This window comes from Lagenorhynchus albirostris, chromosome 4, assembly GCF_949774975.1.
Source record: "Lagenorhynchus albirostris chromosome 4, mLagAlb1.1, whole genome shotgun sequence".
Taxonomy (NCBI): Eukaryota; Metazoa; Chordata; class Mammalia; order Artiodactyla; family Delphinidae; genus Lagenorhynchus; species Lagenorhynchus albirostris.
Window position 1 is genome coordinate 87,540,697 of NC_083098.1, and position 22,455 is coordinate 87,563,151.

A 22,455-nucleotide genomic window follows, 5' to 3' on the forward strand; every position below is an offset into this window, starting at 1 on the left:
TATGGTGTGGCTAATGGCCGACTCTGGGAGGGCTCATGCCAAGGACTGCTTCCCAGAACTTCTGCTGCCTGTGTCCTTGTCCCCATGGTGAGCCACAGCCACCCCCCGCCTCTGTAGGAGACCCTCCAACACTAGCTGGTAGGTCTGGTTCAGTCTCGCCTGGGGTTACTGCTCCTTCCCCTGGGTCCCAATGTGCACAGTGCTTTGTGTGTGCCCTCCAAAAGTGCAGTCTCTGTTTCCCCCAATCCTGTCGAATTCCTGCAATCAAATCCCACTAGCCTTCAAAGTCTGATTCTCTAGGAATTCCTCCTCCCATTGCCAGACCCCAAAGTTAGGAAGGCTGACGTGGGGCTCAGAACCTTAACTCCAGTGGGTGGACTTCTGTGGTATAAGTGTTCTCCAGTCTCTGAGTCACGCACCTAGCAGTTATGGGATTTGATTTTGCAGTGACTGTGCCCCTCATACCATCTCATTGTGGCTTCTCCTTTATCTTTGGATGTGGGGTATCTTTTTTGGTGAGTTCCAGTGTCTTCTTGTCTATGATTGTCCAGCAGCTAGTTGTGATTCTGGTGTTCTCACAAGAGGGCGTGAGAGGACTTCCTTCTACTCTACTATCTTGGTTCAGGCTCCCTCCCTTTTTTTCTTGATGAGTCTGGCTAATGATTTATCAATTTTGTTTATTGTCTCAAAGAACCAGCTTTTAGTTTTATTGATCTTTGCTATCGTTTTCATAATTTCTTTTTCATTTATTTCTGATCTGATCTTTTTGATTTCTTTTCTTCTGCTAACGTTGGCGTTTTTTGTTCTTCTTTCTCTAATTGCTTTATGTGTAAGGTTAGGTTGTTAATCTGAGATGTTTCTTGTTTCTTAAGGTAGGATTGTATTGCTATAAACTTCCCTCTTAGAACAGCTTTTGCTGCATCCCATAGTTTTTGGGCCAACCTGTTTTCATTGTCATTTGTTTCTAGGTATTTTTTGATTTCCCCTTTGATTTCTTCAGTGATCTCTTGGTTATTAAGTAGTGTGTTGTTTAGCCTCCATGTGTTTGTATTTTTTACAGATTTTTTTCCTGTAATTGATATCTAGTCTCATAGCTGTTGTGGTCGGAAAAGATACTTGATATGATTTCAGTATTCTTAAATTTACCATGGCTTGATTTGTGACCCAAGATATGATCTATCCTGGAGAATGTTCCATGAGCACTTGAGAAGAATGTATTCTGTTGTTTTTGGATGGATTGTCCTATAAATATCAATTAAGTCCATCTTGTTTAATGTATCACTTAAAGCTTGTGTTCCCTTATTTACTTTCATTTTGGATGATCTGTCCATTGGTAAAAGTGGGGTGTTAAAGTCCCCTACTATGATTGTGTTAATGTTGATTTCCCCTTTTATGGCTGTTAGTATTGGCCTTATGTATTGGGGTGCTCCTGTATTGGGTTCATAAATATTTTCAATTGTTATATCTTCTTCTTGGATTTATCCCTTAATCATTATGTAGTGTCCTTCTTTGTCTCTTGTAATACTCTTTGTTTTCAAGGCTATTTTGTAGATATGAGAATTGCTACTCCAACTTTCTTCTGATTTACATTTGCATGAAATATCTTTTTCCATCCCCTCACTTTCAGTATGTATGTGTTCCTAAGTCTGAAGTGAGTCTCTTGTAGACAGCATATATATGGGTCTTGTTTTTGTATCCATTCAGCCAGTCTGTGTCTTTTGGTTTGAGCATTTAATCCATCTACATTAAGGTAATTATCGACATGTATGTTCCTATTCCCATTTTCTTAATTGTTTTGGGTTTGTTATTGTAGGTCTTTTCCTTCTCTTTTGTTTCCTGCCTAGAGAAGTTCCTTTAGCATTTGTTGTAAAGCTGGTTTGGTGGTCCTGAGTTCTCTTAGCTTTTGCTTGTCTGTAAAGGTTTTAATTTCTCCATCAAATCTGAATGAGGGCTTCCCTGGTTGCGCAGTGGTTGGGAGTCCGCCTGCCGATGCAGGGGACACGGGTTCATGCCCCGGTCCGGGAAGATCCCACATGCCGTGGAGCGGCTGCGCCCATGAGCCATGGCCGCTGAGCCTGCATGTCCGGAGCCTGTGCTCTGCAACAGGAGAGGCCACAACAGTGAGAGGCCCGCGTACCACAACAACAACAACAAAATCTGAATGAGATACTTGCTGGGTAGAGTAATCTTGGTTGTAGGTTTTTCTCCTTCATCACTTTAAATATGTCCTTCTACTCCCTCTGGCTTGCAGAGTTTCTGCTGAAAGATCAGCTGTTAACCTTATGGGGATTCCCTTGTGTGTTATTTGTTGTTATTCCCTTGCTGCCTTCGATACTTTTTCTTTGTATTTAATTTTTTGATAGTTTGATTAATATGTGTCTTAGCATATTTCTCCTTGGACTTATCCTATATGGGTCTCTCTGCGCTTCCTGGACTTGATTACCTATTTCCTTTCCCATATTAGGGAAGTTTTCAACTATAATCTCTTCAAATATTTTCTCAGTCCCTTTCTTTTTCTCTTCTTCTTCTGGGACCCCTATAATTCAAATGTTGGTGCGTTTAATATTGTCCCAGAGGTCTCTGAGAACGTCTTCAATCTTTTCATTATTTTTTCTTTATTCTGCTCTGTAGTAATTTCCACTATTTTATGTTCCAGGTCACTTATCCGTTTTTCTGCCTGAGTTATTCTGCTAATGATGCCTTCTAGAGAATTTTTAATTTAATGTATTGTGTTCTTCATCACTGTTTGTTTGCTCTTTCATTCTTCTAGGTCCTTGTTAAACATTTCTTGTATTTTCTCCATTCTATTTCCAAGATTTTGGATCATCTTTACTATCATTATTCTGAATTCTTTTTCAGGTAGACTGCCTATTTCCTCTTCATTTGTTAGGTCTGGTGGGTTTTTACCTTGCTCCTTCATCTGCTGTGTGTTTCTCTGTCTTCTCATTTTGCTTAACTTACTGTGTTTGGGGTCTCCTTTTCTCAGGCTGCAGGTTCGTAGTTCCTGTTGTTTTTGGTGTCTGTCCCCGGTGGCTAAGGTTGGTTCAGTGGGTTGTGTAGGCTTCCAGGTGCAGGGGACTAGTGCCTGTGTTCTGGTGGATGAGGCTGGATCTTGTCTTTCTGGTGGGCAGGTCCACATCTGGTGGTGTGTTTTGGGGTTTCTGTGGCCTTATTATGATTTTAGGCATCCTCTCTGCTAATGGGTAGGGTTGTGTTCCTGTCTTGCAAGTTGTTTGGCATAGGCTGTCCAGCACTGTAACTTGCTGGTCGTTGAGTGGAGCTGGGTCTTGGCGTTGAGATGGAGATCTCTGGGAGATTTTCGCCCTTTGATATTATGTGGAGCTAGGAGGTCTCTTGTGGACCAGTGTCCTGAACTTGGCTCTCCCACCTCAGAGGCACAGCCCTTATGTCTGGCTGGAGCACCAAGAGCCTGTCATCCGCACGGCTCAGAATAAAAGGGAGAAAAAAAAGAAACAAAGAAGATAAAATAAAATAAAGTAAAATAAAATAAATTATTAAATAATAATTTTAAAAAAATTTTAAGTAATAAAAAGAAAGAAAGAAGACAGCAACAAACCAAAAACGATATCCACCAATGATAACAAGTGCTGAAAACTAAAAAACAAAAAAAATGGACAGACAGCACCCTAGGACAAATGGTAAAAGCAAAGCTATAGAGACAAAATCACACACAGAAGTATACAAATATACACTCACAAAAAGAGAAACAGGGAAAAAAATATATATGTCGTTGCTCCTGAAGTCAACATCCTCAGTTTGGGATGATTCTTTGTCTATTCAGGTATTCCACAGATGCAGGGTACATCAAGTTGACTGTGGAGATTTAATCCTCTGCTCCTGAGGCTGCTGGGAGAGATTTCCCTTTCTCTTCTTTGTTTGCACAGCTCCTGGGGTTCAGCTTTGGATTTGGCCTCGCCTCTGCATGTAGGTCACTGAGGGCGTCTGTTCTTCGCTCAGGACGGGATTAAAGGAGCAGCTTATTTGGGGGCTCTGGCTCACTCAGGCCTGGGGGAGTGAGGGGTACGGATTTCGGGGCAAGCCTGCAGTGGCAGAGACTGTTGTGATGTTGCACCAGCCTGAGGTGCACTGTGTGTCCTCCCGGGGAAGTTGTCCCTGTATCACGGGACCCTGGCAGTGGCAGGCTGCACAGGATTCCGGGAGGGGAGGTGTGGATAGTGACCTGTGCTTGCACACAGGCTCCTTGGTGGCTTCAGCAGCATCCTTAGTGTCTCATGCTCATCTCTGGGGTCCACGCTGGTATCCACAGCTTGCGCCCGTCTCTGGAGCTCCTTTAAGCCACACTCTTTATCCCTTCTCCTCGCGCACCAGGAAACAAAGAGGCAAGAAAAAGTCTCTTGCCTCTTAGGCAGTTCCAGACTTTTTCCCGGACTCGCTCCCAGCTAGCTGTGGCGCACTAGCCCCCTTCAGGCTGTGTTCACGCAGCCAACCCCATTCCTCTCCCTGGGATCCGATGGAAGCCCGAGCCTCAGCTCCCAGCAGCCACCTGTCCCGGCAGGTGAGCAGACAAGCCTCTTGGGCTGGTGAGTGCTGGTCGGCACCGATCCTCCATGCAGGAATCTCTCCACTTTGCCCTCCGCACCCGTTACTGTGCTCTCTTCCGTGGCTCCGAAACTTGCCCGCTCCGCCACCCACAGTCTCCACCCGCGAAGGGGCTTCTAGTGTGTGGAAATCTTTCCTCCTTCACAGCTCCCTCCCACTGGTGCAGGTTCTGTCCCTATTCTTTTGTCTGTCTCTGTTTTTTCTTTTTTCTTTTGCCCTACCCAGGTATGTGGGGAGTTTGCCTTTTAGGACATCTGAGGTCTTCTGCCAGAGTTCAGTAGGTGTTCTGTAGGAGTTGTTCCTTATGTAGATGTATTTCTGATGTATTTGTGGGGAGGAAGGTGGTCTCCATGTCTTACTCTTCCACCATCTTGAAGCTCCCTTTCTTTTTATGTTTGTGTTCAACTTTACTTTCTCTTTTTCTCACTGTCTTATAATTTATTTGTTTATATTCCTGGCTCCCCTAATAGATGATGTGAACCTAGAGGGCAACATCTCTGTTTTGTGTAGGTTTTCAATAAAAGGTTACTGAATCAGTGTTATTGGACATGCAGTGGTTTTTCATTTAGTTCATTTTTCATGAGCCTTGTGGGTATAATGTTTATAATCATAATGAAGGTGGCTGATTAAGCCTTTTTCAAAAATCTGCTCTTATGTGCACAAACTTTTTCTTCTTAGGCTCAGAGTTTCTGGGGAAAAAGATGTTATACAGTCACATACCTAAGAAAGCAAATGACATTGACCTTTCTGCCTTTCCAAAAATACCACCAATCATTTTTCAGCAGTTACCAAAGCCTTTGGCTATATTTTGGTTAAACTAGCATATTTATACTGTTTTGATACTGTACACTTAACAGAAGCCTGAAGCAACTTGTATTGAAATATTCCCATTTTGATGACACTAATGTCATTAAGAGGAGAAACCCCAAGAGGTTTCTGATCACTTACTCGCCAAATAAATACACTGGAGAATTCCACTGTCTTTTTCAATATTATATTTTATAAACATTGTTTTGCAGGCACCTGTGTTGTGATAGTTCACAAACTCAGATGGAGTGGATGGCCAACATCTTTATCGCCCAGGTATTGTATCTGTTTCAACTAGCCAGTAAAGTGTAACAACTGTGTATAGCAAATGTTAATAGGGTAGTAGTTTTCAAAGAATTTTTAATGAGTTTTATGTGTATACTTTTATTTTCTCATTCATGTTTTTTTAAATATATGAGAACCCAGATTTACCCATTACTCTTTGAAAGAGAGAGAGTCTACTCTTTGTTGCGTCTTTTTTTTTTTCAGTCCCACATTAATCTTTGTTTAGAAAATGTGCTCTTTTCCTTCTTGTTCTCCCCACAGCTTCCTGCTTTTTCCAGAAACAAGGACAGGAACGTACATTTCTTTAAATACATATTGTGTGCTAGATACTTCAAAAGAGTTAACTCATGTATTCCTTGCAACAAATTGCATGGCACTGCTTATAGATGAGGGAACAAAGGTTACCAAAGGCTCCATGATTTGCTTAGGACCATACATTTAGTTAGTGGTTTAACACAGAGGCCCCAGAGGCCAACGTCTATACTCAATTCCCCAATTAGTCTCCTCCCTATTGGAGCACTCACTCTTTCAGTGACGGGTTAAATAGACCCATTAATAGGACTGGTTTCTTCCCCAACCTTGTCTGGCCGAATTCCCAGCAACGCTTCCCCACAAGAGCATTGAAATTCACTGGTAACAATTAAGTTGCCACTGTTTATTACTGAGGATGTGCTTCCCTGTTTCTCTTACAGTGAGAAGTTAATTCACCCCCAAATCTTGTCCTTATTTGTTTTGAAAACCATTTTCTCTGTTCATGTAACTTATTAACCTTCCCAGTGGTTAATAAACACTGCTTTTCTCAGCCCGATTCTACTATTACTACCTGGGAATGCATTTTCAGAAAAAGACCAGTGGCTAACATTTTAGAGACTTTGCTTCTTTTTTGTGACTGTTTAAAAATCCAGATATTCAAGTCCTACTGTAAAAAGAGTAGGCTTGAAGTATTAGTAAGATTGGAACTATAGAGTCTAAAACTGTTACAGTGTCTGGTTATGGCACAACTAAATTGTTTTCATTTTTATAACTGAAGTCAGTAGACTCTATAGTTGAAAATTAAGGTGTAAATAGCCAGGAAGCAGAGGTTGCTCTTACCACCAAGTTATTTCTTCCTGACTCACCTGTCCCTCATTGTGTTGGCCCCAGAGACTCAGCCCAATTACATTTCTTAAGTTCATTCCACTTCTTAGGATTAAGGTAAACACTAAGGTCCTTTTGGATTTGAGGATTTAATGGTTCACCGCCATAGGGAAAGAGACAGGAAAATAGCAAACATTAATATATACGTTAATACATACATACACACACACACACACACACACACACACACACACACACACACACACACACACACACACACACAAAATCCAACAGTGAGTGCCCCTTACAATGCGTTCTTTCTGGTGCCCTGAATACTTTTCTAATATCCATCCCCATCCTTACCCCTGCCTCAAAAGTCTTCGGCTTACATGTCACATTCTCAGAGAAACCTTCCCTGACCTTCAGACCAATTAGACCTTCAGGCTGTAGGAACCCTTAGCATTCTTTACTTCAACACTGTCATACTAATTAAAAAGCATTTGTGTCTTTAGGTTTATGTCTGTCTTTCCTACTAAAATGTAAACTCCATGAGAGGAAGGACCTTGTCAGTCTTATTAGAACTAATTATATATCTTCATCACAGAACCCAATACGTCTTACAAAGTACATGCTCAATTAGTATTTCTAAAATAGTATAGAGGATAATCTGATAAAATTTCAAATAGATATTAGTGTGATAAAACAATAAATAAAATAAGCTAGGGAAAGGAAAGCCAGTGTGACTGATATAAGGAGGACATTAATTGAGAAAGATTCTCAGGGAATACCTTTCTGAGTATCTGAAAGGTGTGCTGAGACCTGTCTGAAATGAGGGAGCCAGGTATGCAGGACAGGCAGAGCATTCCAGGGCAGGGTTAGGGGTCAGCAAGGTCCTGACATGTTGTAATCTTGACTTATTCCATGACTATCATGAAGGCCTATCTGAGACAGGATGTAAGAGATAAGGAAGGCAGGGGACAGATGATGTAGTCCCAGTTTAGGAGTTTCAGTGGGAAACAAGGGAAAGATATAATCAGCTTATATTACTGGAAAATAATAATTTTGGTTCCTTTGTTGAACTGCACTGTAGAAGGTCAAAGATGGAAGCAGGAAGAACAGCTCTGTGGAAGAAGATGGCAGCTCAGACTAGGGTGGTAACAGTGGGTCTGGTAAGACATATTCAGATCCAGGAGTATTTGAAGGTAGAGGCAGTAAAGCTTACAGATTGATCAGCTATAGCAGTTTGAGGAGTAGAAATCAAGGAAGAGTCCAAGTTGTTTGTTTGGCCTTGGGCAGCTGATGAATGTAGGTGACATTATCAGAGATGCAGAAGAAAATTGAGAGTTCTGTTTTGGCCACATGAAATTTGAGATGCCTGCTAGACATACAAGGGGATATGATGAGTAGCAGTTTAGGTGTATAGATCAAAAACTCAGGCAAAAGGTTGGGGCCGAAATGTAAATTTTGTGGAAGTCAGCATTTGGATTGCATTGAAAGGCCATTGGAGGATAGGGTGAGATGAGAGAGAGACCGTATGAATGAGAGAGAATTAGAACACAAAATTGGAGAGGGGAGGCTATAGGGAAAGACAGAGAAAGAGAAGACAGACAGACAAATAAGCCCTAGGACATTACAAACGTTAAAGGTCAAACAGAAGTGAAAAATTGAGCAAAAGAAATAAGAAGCTTGGAGGAAGGAGGAAAACCAGGTGATACATGTAGAGAATTCTATCAAGGAATTAGAGGATAGAATATTAAACCAGCAGAGGCCCTGAGCCAACAGGAAGCAATGTGAGCAAGTGCATGTGTTCTGCATTGTGAAAAAAAATCATTGTACAACAGAGTGTGGGGCACACTTTTTCTCATATTATTGACTATATATTCTGGCCCACTGAGTGATTATAGATATGATTGGGGCAGAGTTATTTATAATCAGAGTAAATACTTATCGGAAGAGAAGGGAGCCTTGTTTATATGGCTATAGATGCAGAGAGACTGGTACATTTCATGGTGGGAAAATGAAATTATTGGATGATTACTAATAATTTTTCAATTAAATCAGTGACGTCACCACATGTGAGTCAGGGGTGGATATTAGAAGTGTAGGGGCAGAATAAAAGATGAGATAATACCTTCAGAGAGTGAGGGAGCCAGTTGTACTATACTAGAATATGAAGGGAAGGCTAAGTGCTCACTTGAAATTTAAGGGTAAATTTAAAGTGAGATGCATCTCCAGATTGATTTTCTATTTTTTATTTCCCCTCCATCAATTTGGAGGCACCCATGGAGTAAGTATAATTGGGTTTAACTAGGCTTGGGGCTTTGCCAGGCAAGTGTGATCAAAGGAGAAGCAGCACAGGACTTGATCTTATTTATAAGGAGGTGAGTATACTGATTGACCATGAAATCTAAGCCAGACTGTGAAGGAAGTGGGAAAAAATGTGAAAAGTAGAATGGTGGTGGAGAATGGACTGAAGATCTCAAGGAGTCTAAAGAATATTTAGGGTTAATGAAACTAAACTAGGTTACCTGGAAAGATGTCAAGGTCAGAAAGTGAGAGGCAGAACCATGTTTACTGCAGGATTATTCACCATAGGCAAGGTATGGAAACAACCTTAAGTGTCTATCGATGGATGAATGGATAAAGATGATGTGTGTAGTGTGTGTGTATATACACACACATACATATATACAAACATGTATACAATGGAATATTGTTCAGCCCTAAAAAAGGAAATCTGTCATTTGGGACAACATGGATGAACCTGGAGGGCATTTTGCTAAGTGAATTAAGCCAGACAAAGACAATTACTGCATGGTATTCCATATAAAAATCAAACTCATAGAAACAGAATGGAACAGTTGGTTGCCAGGGGCTGTGGGGGAAATAGTGAGAGGCTAGTAAAAGGGTACATACTTTCAGATATAAGATGAATAAGGTCTGAGGATCTAATAGATGACATGGTGACTATAGTTCATAATACTGTATTATATAATTTAAATTTGCTAAGAGAGTAGAACTTAAATGTTCTTACCAAAAGAAACCCAGAAAGGTTAAATATGTGAGATGATAGATATGCTGATTAACTCGATGGGGGGAATCCTTTCACAATGTATGCATGTATCAAATCATCACGTTGTACACTTTAAATATCTTACAGTTTTGTCAATTATACCTCAGTAAAGATGTGGGGGAAAAATTTGAAAAAGTGGGATGCAGAAATGAAGATTTGGGGATGTGATCACTGGTTATAATAATGAGAGTATGATCCTCAGCTATATGCTCCATGCAGTATGACTTTTGAAGTCACTTATACATAACTATAAAGGTTATCAGAACATATTACTTAGATCTAAAGATTTCTGTTATTGGGAAAAATACCTCTTGGATCAATCCAGTGAGAACTAATTAGCTGGTATTCACAGCATTGTATATCATGTCAGAAAAAAAAATGTGTTTGAAAACTACATTTGCTCTTAGATTCCTCAAAATACCGTTTAACACATATATTATACATCAGTGAGTAAAAATGTAGGCATAATTCATAGGATTACCTAATTCCTTCCCAGCGAGTATTCTCCCAGCTTTACATGTTGGGAACATCCCAATTATGTAATATCAAAGTTTTTTTTACCAAATTTAAGACCAGGACATAAAAATAATAATATGAAGCTTGTAACTTTCTCTCTGATTGAAATATTGTATAATTTACCATTGTAGATTTGCTGAACCAAAGTAAGCACTTCACTGAAATCCAAGGGTAGATCTGATGCCTATGCACTAAATCTAGTAATAATAGGACCTGCACTGTAGGATCATTGAGGATTAAATGAGATAATATCTGTATATTGATAAGCACAAAGTCAAGCAGTCTGCCCCTCAGTATAACTTAGCTGCTATTTTATAGTGAGTATATAGTCAACATTTGTTGAAATTAGTTCTTTGCTATAAAACATGATGTTAAACTACTAATTGCAACATAAGAATAAGAATCTGTTCATTCTTTAGAGGAAAAAAATGAGTAGGCATTTAGCTACATAGTTTACCAAATGGTTTTCATTTCATCATAACATCTGTAAACGTCTCATTGTGTGTAGTTGGTATTCTGTATTTCTTTCACAGGTTGTTGTCTGAAAATCAATTTGTTTTTCCCAACTTCTGAAAAGTTAATCTACCCTGAAGAATAGAAAAATTCTTTAAAGATTTTTCTTTTATATGCATATCTTAAGGATTTATCATCCAAGAGCTTATATTTTTAAACTATGGATATTTCTCTCCTTTGCAAAATTACCTTTTCTCCAGTCATATCTATAATTGCTCAGTGCCCAGAATATGTAGTCAATAGTTTGAGAACAAATGTGTGCCACTCTCTGTTGTACAATGATTTTCAGTATAAATGTCTGTGTACAAGGTAATGTTTCTTTGGAATTCAATTAGATGAAAATAACATTTTTCGAAAGGTCAGAAAATAAAGATAATTTTTCCAGTAGCCATGCCTTAGGTTGACTTGGGGTATATATAATGTCAAATTATTTTGACACTAAAGTTATCTTTGGTGGTAAGGGAAAATGAATGTACAATTGCTTTGATTACAGGGCCTAAAAATGTAGACACGTATATTAATTTTCTTCCACAAAGAGATTTGCCGGTTTCCTTAAATATTTTTCCCCTTTTGGTTGGATAAGTAGTACAGAAGACATGTATTTGACGTTTAGAAATTGAACTGAGACCTCAAAGCTCAGTTCACTTAAGAGTTTTACATCCTCACGCGGTACCACCATCAGAGTGAACATCATAATTACAAACAGCCTTCTCGTGGAAAGCAGATCATCTGACTTGGATATATGAGAAAGGAGCCAAGTGACTATATAATTTGGTGTACCACATAATAAAATCACACACCCACAGCAAGAAATTTTGTTTCCACAGCATGAAAGTGATATATGGCCACCAGCTGGAAAGGAACGAAAACGTTCTATAACCAAAACTCCCAAAATTGGAGGTTTGCCTCTAATTCCCATCCAGCATGAGAAAAATGCAACCCAAGCCTGGAGAGATATTGAGGTAAGGTTAGGATTTTATTTGTTTTTATATTAATCATAGCATTTGTTTTCTTATGTCTTAATGTGATTAAATGCATTAATTACTTCATTGGTTTCAAAGCACAGTAATAAGCACTTTGAAAAGCACAGTAAAAATAACATCCATCAAGAAAACTTTATGAATAACCCTATGCCACTCTCTGAAGTTTTATATTTTATTAACTTCTCTTAAATGATCAATTTTAATAATGTCATTGACCACTCAATTAAATATGTACAATACCACTTTTTGTTTTTATTCCTAAAGTGGCCAAGAATGTTAAATATGTATATAGAAGTTCTGGTGATAAAAATCACAGTCTCAAATTAGCCTTACAAGTTCACTTCTAACCTCCTTAGAATGAGCCCATGGCAGAATGTCTGGAGCCATGGTAGTTAGACTTTCCAGTAACACAATCAAATTTCAGAGGCTGGGAACCGATGGGGTGTCTCAGTTAATATAAGGAACTGCAAGATGACCCCTGAGCATCAATAAAGAAGATTTGGCATCTTTCATGAAAACTGTGTGCTTTCCTTCTCACCTTGAAGGGCAGGGTGACCATAAGTAGCATCAGTCTTGATTCAGGAAAAAGACATAGGCTGTTTGCACTCAAAACTCATTAGACAATTTGCAACTAATGTGCATTTCAAGGCCTTAAATGAGTCCCTCAAAGCAAAAAGAAAAGCATGTAAAAGATACTGTTATTTCTTCTTGGAGCCTAGGTTTGGCCATTAAGCTGTGTGAGTTCCTTGCTTTCCAAACAGGAATAACTTTTTTTTTTTTTTAATTTTACTGGAGTATAGTTGATTTACAACGTTGTGTTAGTTTCAGGTGTAACAGGAATAACTTTTGAAAGACAAAAGCCATTTTAATTTAGTGATCAGATTTTTTTTAAATGTTTTTCCATGACTGTCTTTCCTTGAACATTTATCTCACTATAATATGCTTCTTCTCCAGAAGATAAAAGCTTTGAAATAACGGTTTATTCCCTTTGTTGCCTGTTCAGTCCTTATGCGCTGCTGTGATCAAAAGGAGGAATAAGACAGTAAGAACTCAGGAGCTTGTCCCTCCTGCCATTCTGCGCTTACAGGTTTTTGTTCCTAATAAACTGCTTTGCAGAACTATGGATTCCTCAGCTAATCTGGAATCTTAAAATTTTAAGAGTCATGTTTCCCAAGAACCCAGATTAGGGAACACAGAAACATAGGGAGTAGATATGTCCTACTGTGACTCCAGCTTCTCCTGACAGTGCCTCAGGATTGATTATGGAGCAAAGCAAAAAAATTAATTATTAGGATCAAGATACATTAACCAGTATCCAGTACAGAACTGAGGTGATGATTGAATATATAATAATTTCTTACTTAATCCCAAATCCAGAATTTCAGAGACAATTATTTTTTAGCATACTTGAGACCAGAAAACTGTACAAAAACTGTAACAAAATCGTTAAAGGCTTAAAAAGCAATTTTGTGAAATACTAATTGCTAGAAAATTTGTTAGTAAACTAACCAAGCTTTTTTGTAAATTTAGTAAATGTGGTAATTCAACAAATTTTAAAATTTAATTCTTAAAAAGAAGACAAAATTAGAATTGCAAGTTTTCATATGAACCAATAAAATATTTGTTATTGAATTAGATTTATGTAAATACGAAAAAATATTAATAAAATGACAAAGTATTACTAAGAGTAGATTCATAAGAAAAAAAATATAGTAATATCGGGCTTCCGTGGTGGCGCAGTTGGTTGAGAGTCCCCCTGCCAATTCAGGGGACATGGGTTTGTGCCCTGGTCCAGGAGGATCCCACATGCCACAGAGCGGCTGGGCCCGTGAGCCATGGCCACTGAGCCTGCGTGTCAGGAGCCTGTGCTCCGCAACGGGAGAGGCCACAACAGTGAGAGGCCCACGTACCACAAAAAAAAAATATATATATATAGTCATATCAACAGATATATTCAAGAAGCGTTGCTTTTCAAACAAATTGTTGACAGATTGGTGAATCTGGTGACTTCCCATTCCATGAGCTGTCTTGCTTTCATGAGGTTCAGTAGAAACTTGTATGAGAATACCTCCTCCAGGCAGGGAAGGCTTCCTGGAGGAAGTGACTTCCAAAATTTATTGAGTAAATTAGTAGTGAACTAGTGAATAAGCCAGAGGAAGTAAGTTGCTGACAAAGGAAATCATACATGAAGAGGCAAATAGTGCATAAGAATGTACAAGCTAGATGCTACCTACGGCCCTCCTACTTCCTCTTAGGTACCTACTTCATCGTGTTCATTGTGCTCAGCTTTTATCCGTAAGCTCCTAGGGATAATAAAAGCCCTTACTTCATAGGGGGGGTGTTCTCTCTGCTGGGAGACACACTCTATTTCAGATCCTCATTTCCATTTAAACAAACAGTTTTCTCTAAATGCCCTCTGACACAAACTGGCATCGTCTGGACCAGCCTACCTTTTACTCTCCCAATTTCATACCTTATCAGTCTTTCTTTTTAAATTATTAAGGATAGTGCAGCACATAAATGATGCCCTTCTTTCCACAGTACTGATGCCTTGGCTTTCTTTCCCCACAACATGCAAAGGCACTCCACACACCATATTGTTCATGCAAAGCACTCACTACCATCTCTTGATTTCTACCAGTTCACTTCATCATGCCTCCCCGCCTTTGTATAAGGTTATGTCATTTAGGCTAATATCATAGTTTTACTTGAAATTTCAGCATTACATGTATGAATATTTGGCCTCTAAATTCTGCATCTAAGAGCGTCCCAAAGTCTTTCTGCGGATAACTGGAAAGTAATGAGAACTGTATAATATATAAACCACTCTATATTGATCCTTGATTTTCTGTAATAGATGTCACGTGAAACTTTTTAGTAAGATTCATATTTATAAACTCCCAGTCACATTCCTATGCTAAATAGCCATAATTTTTACTAATCTCTCATTTTTTTGGTACTGTGATAAAATACACATAAATTTTCCATTTTAACCATTTTAAGTGCATAGTACATTAATTACATTCACATGGTTGTGCAACTATTACTACTATCTCTCTTAAACATATTCTAATTAAACTTTGGAATTCAACTAGATACTAAATAACTAAATATTTCTTCCTATCAGTTTTAGAGAAGAAATACTTATCTGAGATGTATAATCATGAGCTTATCAGAAAATTCTAAATTGCAAAATTATTTATAATTTATGTGGATTAAAATGTTTTTATTCAGCTTGAATTTGACTTACAAAATTTCATGTCCTGATCTGCTGAAATTTAGGAAAATAGAACAGAATATTAAACATCTGAATTTTTTTAAGCTTTCTTCACTTCCTATTCAGAAAATATTTATTGACCACTTCCTGTGTGCTGGCACTGTGATAGGTTTGCACGTCAATGAACAAATCAAACAAAAGAATCCTTGCATTGCATTAACTTCCTAGCAGGGCATTCAGATAATCACAAGAGATATAAGTAGCTTGTCTAGTATATATATTAGAAAGTGATGAGCACTATAGAGAAAAAGAGGTGAGGTGTTGCCCTTTAAACATTATATTAGACATCCTTAGTTACAGCACTGTTTATGCTACTCAGTTTTATTTTTTTTTCAAAATAGTATTTTAAAAAATTTTTATTTTATATTGGAGTATAGTTGATTAACAATGTTGTGTTAGTTTCAGGTGTACAGCAAAGTGATTCAGCTATACATATACATGTATCTATTCTTTTCCAAATTCTTTTCCCATTAGGTTATTACAGAATATTGAGCAGAGTTCCCTGTTCTATCCAGGAGGACCTTGTTGGTTATCTGTTTTAAAGATAGCAGTGCTTTGGGAAGTATGGTCATTCTGACAATGTGGATTCTTACAATGCAAGAATATGGTATATCTCTCCATCTGTTTGTGTCATCTTCGATTTCTTTCATCAGTGTCTTATAGTTTTCAGAGTACAAGTCTTCTGCATCCTTAGGTAGGTTTATTCCTAGGTATTTTATTCTTTTTGATGAGATGGTAAATGAGATTGTTTCTTTACTTTCTCTTTCTGATCTTTCATAGTTAGTGTGTAGAAATGCAACAGATTTCTGTGTAATAATTTTGTATCCTGCAACTTTACTGAATTCATTGATGAGCTCTAGTAGTTTTCTGGTAGCATCTTTAGGATTTTCTATGCATAGTATCACATCATCTGCAAACAGTGACAGTTTTACTTCTTCTTTTCCAATTTGCATTCCTTTTTTTTCTTTCTATTCTCTGTTTGCCATGGCTAGGACTTCCAAAGCTATGCTGAATAAAAGTGGCACAATTGAAAATCCTTCTCTTGTCCCTGACCTTAGAGGAAATGCTTTTAGCTTTTCACTGTTGGATATAATGTTAGCTTTGGGTTTGTCATATATGGTCTTTATTATGTTGAGGTATGTTCCCTCTATGCACACTTTCTGGGGAGTTATTATCATAAATGGATGTTGAATTTTGTCAAAAGCTTATTCTGCATGTATTGAGGTGATCATATGGTTTTTCTTCTTCAATTTGTTAATATGGTGTATCACACTGATTGATTTGCAGATACTGAAGAATCCTTGCATCCCTGGGATGAATCCCACTTGATCATGATCCTTTTAATGTATTGTTGGATTCAGATTGCTAGTATTTGATTGAGGATTTTTGCATCTACGTTCATCAGTGCTATATTGGCCTGTAATTTTCACTTTTTGTAGTATCTTTGTCAGGTTTTGGTACCAGGGTGATGATGGCCTCATAGAATGAGTTTGGGAGTGTTCCTTCCTCTGCAGCTTTTTGGAACACTTTCAGAAGGATAGGTGTTAGCTCTTCTCTAAATGTTTGATAGAATTCACCTGTGAAGCCATCTGGTCCTGGACTTTTGTTTGTTGGGACTTTTTTAATCACAGTTTCAATATCAGTACTCCTAATTGATCTGTTCATATTTTCTATTTCTTCCTGGTTCAGTCTTAGGAGATTGTACCTTTCTAAGAATTTGTCCATTTCTTCCAGGTTTTCCACTTTATTAGCGTATAGTTGTTTGTAGTAGTTTCTTATGATCCTCTGTATTTCTGTGGTGTCTCTGTAACTTCTCTTTTTTCATTTCTGATTTTATTGATTTGAGCCCTCTCCCTTTTTTCCTTGATGAGTGTGGCTAAAGGTTTATCAATTTTATTTTTTCAAAGAACCAGCTTTTTAGTTTCATTGATATTCTGTTGTTTTCTTCATTTCTATTTCATTTATTTCTGCTCTGATCTTTATGATTTCTTTCCTTCTACTAACTTTGGGTTTTTCTTCTTCTTTCTGTAGTTGCTTTAAGTGTAAGGTTAGGTTGTTTATTTGTAATTTTTCTTGTTTCCTGAGGTAAGATTACATTGCTGTAAACTTCCCTCTTAGAACTGCTTTTGCTGCATCCATAGGTCTTGGATCAGTGTGCTTTCATTTTCATTTGTCTCTGGGTATCTTCTGATTTCCTCTTTGATTTCTTCAGTGATCCATTGGTTGTTTAATAGCATATTTTTTAGCCTTCACATGTTTGTGTTTTACGGGTTTTTTTCTTATAGTTGATTTCTAATCTCATATTGTTGTGGTCGGAAAAGATGCTTGATGATTTCAATTTTCTTAAATTTACTGAGGCTCACTTTATGGCCCAGCACATGGCCTGGAGAATGTTCCATGTGCACGTGAGAAGAATATGTATTCTGCTGCTTTGGGATGGAATGCTCTATAAATCTCAATTAAGTCCATCTGGTCTAATGTGTCATTTAAAGTGTGTTTCCTTACTGATTTTTTGTCTGGATGATCTGTCGGTTGATGAAAATGGGGTGTTAAAATCCCTATTATTGGTTACTGTCGATTTCTCCTTATATGGCCGTTAGTATTTGCCCTATATATTGAGGCACCTATATTGGGTTCTTATATATTTACAATTGTTGTATCTTCTTCTTGAATTGATCCTTTGATCATTATGTGGTGTCCTTCTTTGTCTCTTTATTCTAAAGCCTATTTGTCTGATATGAGTATTGCTACTCCAGCTTTCTTTTGATTTCCATTTGCATGGAACGCCTTTTTGCATCCCCTCACTTTCAGTCTGTATGTGTCCCTAGATCTGAAGTGCATCTCCTGTAGACAGAATATATATAGGGGTTTTTTGTTTGTTTGTTTTTTGCAGTACGCGGGCCTCTCACTGTTGTGGCCTCTCCCGTTGCGGAGCACAGGCTCCAGACACGCAGGCTCAGTGGCCATGGTTCACGGGCCCAGCCACTCTGCGGCATGTGGGATCCTCCCGGACCGGGGCACGAACCCGTGTCCCCTGCATCGGCAGGCAGACTTTCAACCACTGTGCCACCAGGGAAGCCCTAGGGGTTTTGTTTTTGTATCCATTCAGCCAGTCTGTTTTTGGTGGGAGCATTCATTCCATTTAGATTTAAGGTAATTATCAATATATATGTTCTTATTGCTATTTTGTTAATTGTTTTGGATTTGTTTTTGCAGCTCTTTTTTCTTCCCTTCCTCTTTTGTTCTCTTGTGAATTGATGACTAACTTTAGTGTTGTGTTTGGATTCCTTTTTCTTTGAGTGTATCTATTGTAGATTTTCAGTTTGCAGTTACCGTGAGGTTTTGATATAGCAGTCTATATACAAACAAGATTGTTTTAAGTTGCTGGTCTTTTCATTTCAAACGCATTTCCAATATCCTGCATTTGTGCTCTCCTCATCTCACAGTTGCTGGTTTTGGTAATCATATCTGTGTGCAGATGATTTCCTACCTTTACTGTATGTTTGCCTTTGCTAGAAAGCTTTTCCATTTGTAATTTTCTTGTTTCTAGTTGTGGCCCTTTCTTTTCTGCTTTGAGAAGTTCCATTAGCATTTGTTGCAAAGCTGGTCTGGTGGTGCTGAATTCTATTAGCTTTTGCTTGTCTGTAAAGCTTTTGATTTCTCTCTCAAATGTGAATGAGCGCCTTGCTGGATAGAGTAGTCTTGGTTGTAGGTTCTTCCCTTTCATCACTTTAAATATATTGTGCCACTCCCTTCTGGCTTGTAAAGTTTCTGCTGAGAAATCAGCTGTTAGCCTTAGGGGAGTTCCCTTGTATGTTATTTGTCTCTTTTCCCTTGTTGCTTTTAATGTTCTTTCTTTGTCTTTAATTTTTGTCAATTTGATTACTATGTGTCTCGGCATGTTCATTTTGGGGTTATCCTGCCTGGGACTCTCTGTACTTCCTGGACTTGGGTGACTGTTTCCTTTCCCATGGTAGGGAGGTTTTCAGCTATTATCTCTTCAATTATTTTCTCAAATCCTTTGTCTCTCTCTTCTCCTTCCAGGACTCCTGTAATGTGAATGTTGGGGCATTTAATGTTGTCCCAAAGGTCTCTTAGACTGTTTTCACTTCTTTTCATTCTTTTTTCTTTATTCTGTTTTGCGGCATTGATTTCCACCATTCTGTCTTGCAGCTCACTTATCCGTTTTTCTGCCTCAGCTATTCAGCTATTGATTCCTTCTACTGTATTTTTCATTTCAGTTATTGTGTTGTTCATCTCTTTTGTTCTTTAGTTCTTCTAGGTCTTTGTTAAACTTTTCTTGTAACTTCTCAATCTGTGCCTCCATTCTTTTCCTGAGATCTTGGATCATCTTGCAGTATCATTACTCTGAATTCTTTTTCTGGTAGATTGCCTATCTCTGCTTCACTTAGTTGTTCTTCTGGGGTTTCATCTTGTTCCTTCATCTGGGAAATACTCCTCTGCCATCTCATTTCCACAGGCTGCAGGATTGTAGTTCTTGCTTCTGCTGTCTGCCCTCTGGTAGATGAGGCTAAGGGACTTGTGCAGGCTTCCTGGTGGGAGGGACTGGTTCCTGCCCAATGGTGGGTGAAGCTAAGTCTTGTCCTTCTGGTGGGCAGGGCCATGCTCAGGAAGACTTTAAGCAGTCTGTCTGCTGATGGGTGGTGCTGTATTGGTTGTTTGGCCTGAGGCGTCCCACCACTGGAGCCTATAGGCCGTTGGGTGGGGCTAGGTCTTGGGGAGGAAATGACAGCCTCCAGGAAAGCTCACACCAATGAGTACTCCCGAGAACTACTGCTGCCAGTGTCTTTGTCCCCCACAGTGAGCCACAGCCTCCCCCCTGCCTCTGCAGAAGACCCTCCAATACTGGCAGGTAGGTCTGGCCCAGTCTTTTATGAGTTCATTCCTTTTTTTCCCCTGGGTCCTGGTGTGCATGAGACCTTGTGTGTACCCTCCAAGAGTGGAGTTTCTGTTTTCCCCCAGTCCTGTGGAATTCCTGTGATCAAACTCTGCTGGCCTTCAAAGCCAGATTCTCTGGGGGCTCCTCCTCCTGTTGCCAGACCCCCAGGCTGGGAAGCCTCATGTGAGGCTCAGGACTTCCACTCCTATGGGATAACTTCTGTGGAATAATTATTTTCCAGTTTTGTGGGTCACCCACCTGGCAGATATGGGATTTGATTTTATCACAATTGTGCCCCTCCTGCCATCTCATGTGGCTTCTTCTTTGTCTTTGGATGGAGGGTATCTTTTTTGGTAGGTTCTGGCTTTTTTTTTTTTGGTTCATGGTTGTTCAGCAGTTAGTTGTGATTTTGGGTGTTTTCCTAAGAAGGGGTGAGCTCACGTCCTACTACTCTGCCATCTGCAAAATAGTCCCATTCTTAATATTATATACTACCCCTTTTATTTCATCTTCTGTCTCTCAAACATTTGTAATATAATAAAAAAATTTTCTTTGGATTTCTTCTTTCTGTGCTTTTCAATTTTTACTAGGGAAATATTGAAGAAATTCCTTCAATTCTTGTTTGTGAAAAGAAAAATGACTATGCCTTCCTGCCCTGACCCAATTTTTTGGGTAGCCTTTTGCTGTGGCTCCATATCCACTAGATGCTTGCTTCTCTGTTGTTCATTCTTTTATCTTACATTTGATGAGGTTGTAGTCACCTTTGAGAATCTCATGAGAGTTCTGGATGCCAGTACTTGCCCAGTCACAAGACACCCTGGATGCTAGTTAGGAAAGTGCACCTCTGTCCCAATGCAAGTTGTGTCTCGATGGATTTCTGGTACCTGTAGGCACTTAAAGTTCACTGAATGAATGTGTACTTTAATCCACTGATACAAAAGTGGGTTTTAATCCACAACTATATATACCTTTCAGTATTTTCATAAGTATATCTATGGGTATATATTTCTGTGGGATTCTAATAGGGTATTATGTGGGGAAAAGATTTCACTAGTCAAATATTTGGGGAAGAGAAAATAGAAAAAGAAGTCAGATTTTTCTGCTGTAATATTTCTTAGCTTCTTTAATATGCTAATATGTATTGTGACTCTCAAAGAGGGATCTGTAGTACAGAGCATTTCCTGGACTCATGGCCACAGAGACTCCCTTTTTCCTCTGCCCTTTGGGTATAACACTGTAGGAATTACAGATGCATGAATATGTGACACATATAAGCGGCACTGAATTGGAAGAGGCAAGTTTGAAATGAGAGTTAATTTGAATAACTAACTTGAAAGACATCTTTGAAGTGGTATGCTAAATGCTTGTTAAAATGAATTTCCATGATCTCCATTTCAGTTGATTTTGTAGCTCTAAGATCAGTCTATAAATTCAGACATGCTGCTTGTACCAAAGTCATGTTAGAACCTAAATCATAGAAATAAATTCTAATACAAGAAGCATCAACGTTTATGTGCAGAGTATTCTTTAAAAAAAGTGTTCCAGATCTCGCTTCCCTGTGAAATGTTTTGTTTTATTTTTAGAGTGCAAAAGCAGAACTCGAAAGGCTACGGCTCAGTGCAAAGCGTGACCAAGAGCCTGGGGATGGCACCTTAAGGGAGAGAGCCTCCATCGTGGCCCAGTGCCTGGAGCACAAGGATGAGAAACTTCGAAATCGAACCAGAAAACATTGGAGTTTCAACTGTCTGGAGGACACAGAGGCTGAGGTCCTTCAAGGGCAACAGAAAGGCCAGAAAGGCCTGAAGACATTGAGGAAGACTGAGGACAGGAATGGCAAAGCTACTTTGGACTCTAATAATAAGTTACCACCAAAGGTCATCGAAGAGCTTAGTGTGGTTCTACAGCGGGCAAGAACCCTTCCAAAAGAGTCACAGCCTGAGTAGATGGTGTAAAAATAAATAAAATGACTTGTCTTGCAAATTATTTTTTTAAATACTGTGTACAATGTATGTGTGCAAACCAGAAACCAAAATATATTTCATGGTTGGTGAGATTTGTCTAGCTATCCTTAACCATTTAAAGAGCATTTTAAACTATGTATGTATATATAAGTGTAAATTCACTGTGTTTTGTTCTGAACAAAGCCTGTACAGTTCAGCTATATTAACCTTGTGTAGGAAGGCATTGGGTTACTTTGAGTGGCCACCTTTTGAAGTACAGTTGACCCTTGAACAACATGGGCAAGGGTTGGTGTGTTAATCCATGCATAATTTGTAGTCAAACCCCTCCCCTGTATACAGAATTCCTCTGCATTTGTGGACTGAACTAATTGTGGATCATGTAGTGCCGTAGGATTCACTATCAAAAGATGTCCATGGGGCTTCCCTGGTGGCGCAGTGGTTGAGAGTCCGCCTGCCGATGCAGGGGACACGGGTTCGTGCCC

General features: G+C 38.9%; 1 protein-coding gene across 3 annotated transcripts in view; it reads left to right on the plus strand.

Moving 5' to 3' along the window:
* The window catches only part of ARAP2 (ArfGAP with RhoGAP domain, ankyrin repeat and PH domain 2), a 199,385-nt gene extending 177,380 nt beyond the window's left edge, over positions 1–22,005 (plus strand). For all 3 annotated transcript variants that reach the window (XM_060148378.1, XM_060148380.1, XM_060148377.1), the window contains 3 exons: positions 5,601–5,664; positions 11,680–11,814; positions 21,596–22,005. In XM_060148378.1, coding sequence (XP_060004361.1) covers positions 5,601–5,664; positions 11,680–11,814; positions 21,596–21,955 — 559 coding nt within the window. In that variant the 3' untranslated portion in view covers positions 21,956–22,005. The remainder of the gene's footprint in view (positions 1–5,600; positions 5,665–11,679; positions 11,815–21,595) is intronic.
* The last annotated feature ends 450 nt before the right edge of the window (positions 22,006–22,455 follow it).